A 6,135-nucleotide genomic window follows, 5' to 3' on the forward strand; every position below is an offset into this window, starting at 1 on the left:
AAAAGCATATTCTGTAGAGGCTTTTTGGTAGGACAGAATGAGTTTATAAACATTATTTCTTTAGTTCACATCCCTATTTTAAATCCCAGTTTGTCAGAGGACTTCTCACCCCCAGTTATTTTCTTCAGCTAAAGATCCATGAGCAGCAGGAAGCAGTTCAGTGCTGGTGAATGTCTTTTCCAAAAACACAACTCTGAAGGTTCCTTAACAGCTGGGAATTTCAACAAGACAGAACATTAGTCAGGCTGGCACACAAATTATTCTGGGTTTCTGTTTTCTGAGATACCAAATCTTAGAGAAAGGAATGAAAGGGTGACTTACACTGGCCATGATTAGAATAGTCTAGAGCTTTTTGGATTCAGAAAAAAAACAGGGGGGAAAATTAACATTTTAACACTGTATTATAAATTCATTTTATAGATCTGTTCTCTGACAGTTCTATCAGCTAAGTTTTGCTTAGATTTTCATTAAAATATCACAGTGACAAAGAGAAATAATTATTATTAAACCTTTAAAGCCAAGGATATCAGTTTCATTCTTTGAATAACAGTTTTACAGAATAAGTTAATAAAAATCATAATATCATAAGGGTTTGAGATAACATTATGATATATTTTTATTCATTTATCCTTCCCAAAGAAGAAAATGATGCAAATCCAGTTATGCTGAGAGGGAATACTAAGGTAGAGTGCATTGTGATGTGGTCAATCTGTCCACTCCCAGTCTGTCAGGTTCCTTGTCATCTGGTTGTTCTAATAAAAACAAAAGTAGTCCCATTCCTGGTTTCAGGCAGTTCAATATTTGTTAGATCTTGAGAGGCTTAGTAGGGCTAAAACCCCCAATAATTTGTATTAAGATGTGACTATTTTTCATATCAATACAAGATTATTTATTAATAATAGTTAAATAGCCAATAGTTTGTTCAAACTGATGGTTCTTTTTGTTTGTTGTTTTTATCATTCACTGGAAAGATAGATTGATTATTTTCCCTGTTAATGTTTCTATACTTCTTTTATAATGGCATTATAATTGCTAATTAAGTATCTTCAGAAAGAAAAAAAATCTTGAAATATTGTACTGGTTTTGATAAAATGTCCTTTGACTTCAAACACCTTATATTTTTATTTTTTTTTTTAATTTTATGTTCTTTCGGCAAGTTAAAGCTTCACTATAAGGTGTATTTGGAAAGGCATATTTATCTCGTGCTGGATATAATCTTTGTATTGCAATTTGTATTGTAATTATTATAACTTCATGTTCCCTTGTTATATTATCTTCTGCTGCCTTTCTAACCAAAGAGGCAGATCCTGCTGACCTATGAGGTGTCAGTGGATGCTATCAATGATCCTGTCCGAAGACAGAGGTTAATGAGTGCAGCCACAATTCTTACAGATAATTCAAGTAAGTCATTCTTTCCTCTTTTTCCTGTGATGAGTGTGTAACTCGACCTGAGAGATCAAACTGTCACAAACAGCATTATTTTAAAAGCCACTAGGGGAAATTAGGCTGCCAAATGTAAATTTCAGTAAAATAAATATTCTCATATCTCATGTAATTCGCAATTACAGAGGCTAAATTTTGCCTGACCTTTATTAGTCTGTAATAAGTTGGGCAAAAAGAACCAAAAAAATTTTTTTTTCAATGATGCCATTCTGCTCATGTGAGATTGGCTTTTCAATCTTTTCAATGTATGATTGTCTTTTTCTTTATTCTGTGATATTCTACAAAGGATTATTCATATGCCACTTTCCCTCTGTCTGCCAGAGTCAAAACTGCATTGTCCTACATTTTGGAAAAATCTCCCTAAGAAATATCTTATTTGGAATTGTTGTCCATTCTGGAGAGCAGTCAAAGAGAAGATGAAATTGGTAATTTTGAATCCATTTGTTGATCTCTTAGTCATGGTTTGCATTATCTTGAATACCTTATTCCTGGCTATGGAGTACCCTGGCATGCAACCACATTACCAACAACTGATTTCATTAAGTGACAAGGTAAGTTAGGTCTGTGTTAGAATGAAAATGGAGTTATAGCCCTGTATTTATACTGGACACTCCCATAAGGAGACAGACCTTTTCAGTGACTTTATTCTGAATTTCTTTTTTGGTCTTTGCAGGTCTTCACCCTGATTTTTACCACAGAAATGATCTTGAAAATCATTGCTCTAGATCCTTACTACTATTTCCAGAAAAAGTGGAATATTTTTGATAGCTTTGTTGTTTTGATTGGCCTAGCAAGCTTTGGAACAAATCTGTCACCTTTCAGGCTGGTAATTATTTATTTATTTTAATAAAATTAATTAGTTTTTTAAAAGTACATGTGTTGTATAGTGAAATGCCCTCATTATTTTACTGATGGATATGTTAAATCTGTTTTCTTTATTGGTAAGTAGTAAGACGACATGGGCTTTAAATTGGAGTGATTTTAACTGCATCAAAACAATTAAAAGGCTTTATTTGGGGAAAATATAGTGATATTACTGCAGTAAAACATCATGGTAAATGTGGGGTCTGGCTTTCATGTGAGCTGTGCTATCTAGGCTGTTTTTAACTTTTTTTTCCTTGTGCTTTATTTACAGCTCAGGATCTTCAAATTGGCAAAGTCCTGGCCAGCCTTAAATACTCTTATGAGAATAATTCTACACTCATTTGGTGCTCTGAGTAACCTCACTCTGGTTCTGGCAATCACTGTATTTATTTTTGCTGTAGTAGGAGTGCAGATTTTGGGCAATGATTATGCCACATATTACTCTAATATAAGCCCCAGTAGTGAATTACGCTGGCATATGAAAGATTTTAGTCATTCAGTCCTGATTATATTCCGAATATTATGTGGAGAATGGATTGAAACTATGTGGGAATGCATGGAAGTGGCTGGAAAAAAGAAATGTCTCATAATTTTCTTGCTTGTCCTGGTGCTAGGAAACCTGGTGGTGAGTTTCAAGTCAATTTTCAGTCCCTACTTGCATGGAATGCATCCAGTTACTTTTTTCTTTGGAGGAAAACTTTACTGTTTGAAAAGTATTCACTTTATTCTCTTTTCTGGGTGTCACTTGACATATGGTTTTGTTCTGTTTCCTTTTTCTTTTTACCCCTTTCTCTTTCTCACACAAGACAGAAGCAAAATAAAATTATTACTTATAGACAGAGAATAGAAGTGCAGAGAGTATCATACTTTGATGTCAGATGTCTTCATCTTTTGTGTTGATGGGACCAAATGACCAAATTGTTGACTGTTTTTAATGCTTAACACGTTGCCCTTATGTTATCAACAGTTTACAGTACCCAGATTTTGGAGTTTATGCTAGATCTAATGTAAATTTACTGGCAGACAAAATCTTTTTCATCTGCTTGGTTTGTTGGTCTATACTAGATCTTTTTTAATGGCGATGGAATTAAAATTCATCTTTGCCTGCTACTTTTCTACATGTCTGCCTTCCCATACACTATGGACATCAAAGCACATGAAAATATATTTGATATACCCAAACTCTCACTTCCCTCCTTTTTTCTCCTGCCATTCCTTCCAGAAGGAGCCATATCATTATATAACAATATTACAGCATCATAATAAATTCATTGTAGTGGTTAATGAAAGCGAGTTTGAGGGTCTCTGAAGTGTCTTTTCTCTTAGCAATAGTGTCTCCAACTTACTTTATTTTAAGGTGCTCAACTTGTTCATTGCTTTGCTGCTGAGTTCGTTCAACACTGATGGCCCAGAGGGACAAGAGAAGGCTGGAGAAGGGACTAAATACCAAATTGCCATTGCACATATTCACAGCAGCCTGAAGGCTGTGAAAGACAGAATTTGGGATCACTGCTGCAAAAGAATGAGAGGAAGCCTCAGAAGAACAAACAAAAAGAAGACTTTGGCAGAAGTTTCTGGGAAAGGCATAGAGGTTATTAATTATGCCATGACAGATGTCACAAAACATATAGACAGCAGCTGCTTTGATATAGAGCGTTGCCATATGGAAGAGAGTTCCTCACTAGCAAGAAAATATGAAGACGTTTTGACCATCCACAGTACCTGTGTTCCCATTACAGCAGCAGAGGTTTCCTCCAAGGAAGGTGATGATGGGCAGATTTTGCACACAGCTGTAGAATACAGAAAACAGGTAAGGAATATTGATATTTGAAAAATTATTGTGCCTTGCATCTGTAAATACAGTCTCAAAGACTCAACAGTAAATATTATCCTTTCTGTCATTTCTGCAATTTTATTTTCTTTGTTCTTCTAATAGGGCCACCAAATAATCTTGATTAATCAATGATGTGTTGAATATTCACTTTTTCATCATTTGCCTCAATGACAGCCAAAATTCTGTTTTGTTTCCATTTATTATTCTTAATTGATAAACAAAGTTTTATCAAGACAAACATTCTTTATTTTTGCCTCCTTTGCCTTACACCTGGATTTTTTGGAAGGCAGGCCTCTTGTGTTAACTATATGTTGCTTCTAAGTTGAATGGAATCCAAAGGAATGTAAATGAAAGCTACATCTAAAAATATAAATTCTTAGTATTGTTTGGGGATTTATTTTATTTTAATCATCTGTTCACCTCCATGGTACTTTTGATTCCCCTTTATATCTCTTCATTTTGTTGTATTGGGCAGAATAAAGCTCAAATCTTTCTGCATGTGAGTGAGATATTTTTACTGCCATGGCAGCTGTACAGAGAGATATTTAGAGACATTTAGAGATATTGAAAATATATCAGGTATTTGTCACATCCACACGGGATTGTCAAATATGGCACAGAAGCTATAGGAACTCTTTTCACAGAATCACAGAATTGTTAGGGCTGGAGTGATCTCTTTTTGAATGGATTAGCACATGGTTAGTGTCTAGGTGGATTGCCAGGACCAATTTTCTATGGTTTTGGTCATAGGAGCATGATCAGTGCAATATCTTTGGACAAATTGTCAAAGAAAAAAATTAATGATCATCTTAGAATCATCCTTGGCTGTTTCAGATATCTTGCTCATAAGTATTTGATGTCAGAAATTCATTCCCTGCTGCAGTGGAATCTGGTATTTCTTGGAATTTGTTGTGTCAAAAGGACTGAGGACTGATTCTGATCGCTTAGATCTGCCTGTAACTGGAAACATAATTCTTTAACAAGAATTTTAGGAAAACAATTTAATTATTTATAAAAAGAAAACTTGCTAGTGAAAGATTCTCTGCTTGTGGCAGAGGGGCTGCAGCAACATGTTCTTTAAGTCTCCTTCCAAACCAAACACTCAAATAATTCTGTGATTGTGAGTCTAAACTGCATGGGTGTTTTACATTCTGTTAAATAGTTTTGCCTTTCAAGAACGACTGTAAGGAAAAAAATAAGTGGAAAATCATCTGATTTGCATCATTTCATGCAGGGAGACAATTTAAGACACAGAGAACAGTGGCAGAATTCAAACAGCTTCAATCAGAGTTCTGGGGCTTCTGAAACAGTAAATGTTTTAACAATAACACACCCAAAGAAGGAACAAAAAGAGGTAATTATAACTTTTATCATTTTGTGGAATATGCTGGTTCTGCCACTCTTCAAGCCTTTTGAGACATGATTCATATCTCTAAAAATGTATTGGCCTGAAGAAATTAGAGTTTTGTGTAAAACTGTGACATAAATCTTTTCGAAACATTTCCCTTTCTGCAAGTCCACTGTATATGACTAAAAGAAACCAAGAAACTTGTTAAAATAAAGTGATGGAAACAAAAAGTAGGGATTGGCTTTTTCTGTCCTAATATTTATAACTTATTTTGGTAGTTCAGCAGCATTAAGATAATTTATACACTGGAAATTTCTTTTGGGGAGGGAGAAGAGATGATAATTTTAATTTATTTTATGTTTCTTAACCATATTAATGAAAAGCAAATAAATTATTTTCTTACTCCTTCTACTCTGCAGAAATACAATGCTGCTCGTAGCTTTTCTGAAGCCAGCACTGTGGATCCAGTTGCTCTTCTGGAGATGCTTTCCCAGAGTAAAAACTCACAGCTGCCTAAGGACTGCTTTGTAGAAAGTAGGAATATTTTATTTTATTTTATTTTATTTTATTTTATTTTATTTTATTTTGATATTATAGTCTATATTATATTTTATATTTTATATTTGATATTTTATATTATATATAT

The 6,135-nt window shown here is 34.1% G+C and overlaps 1 protein-coding gene across 1 annotated transcript in view; it reads left to right on the forward strand.

Annotated features, from left to right (window-relative positions):
• LOC107200876 (sodium channel protein type 5 subunit alpha-like) overlaps nucleotides 1-6,135 on the forward strand; it is a 33,407-nt gene that overhangs the window by 13,104 nt on the left and 14,168 nt on the right. The window contains exons 11-17 of the mRNA XM_033512232.1: nucleotides 1,299-1,401; nucleotides 1,765-1,994; nucleotides 2,117-2,269; nucleotides 2,579-2,932; nucleotides 3,665-4,117; nucleotides 5,376-5,495; nucleotides 5,909-6,023. Of these exons, the coding sequence (XP_033368123.1) occupies nucleotides 1,299-1,401; nucleotides 1,765-1,994; nucleotides 2,117-2,269; nucleotides 2,579-2,932; nucleotides 3,665-4,117; nucleotides 5,376-5,495; nucleotides 5,909-6,023 (1,528 nt within the window). The remainder of the gene's footprint in view (nucleotides 1-1,298; nucleotides 1,402-1,764; nucleotides 1,995-2,116; nucleotides 2,270-2,578; nucleotides 2,933-3,664; nucleotides 4,118-5,375; nucleotides 5,496-5,908; nucleotides 6,024-6,135) is intronic.

The sequence above is a fragment of the Parus major genome, chromosome 2 (assembly GCF_001522545.3).
Source record: "Parus major isolate Abel chromosome 2, Parus_major1.1, whole genome shotgun sequence".
NCBI classification, from domain to species: domain Eukaryota; kingdom Metazoa; phylum Chordata; class Aves; order Passeriformes; family Paridae; genus Parus; species Parus major.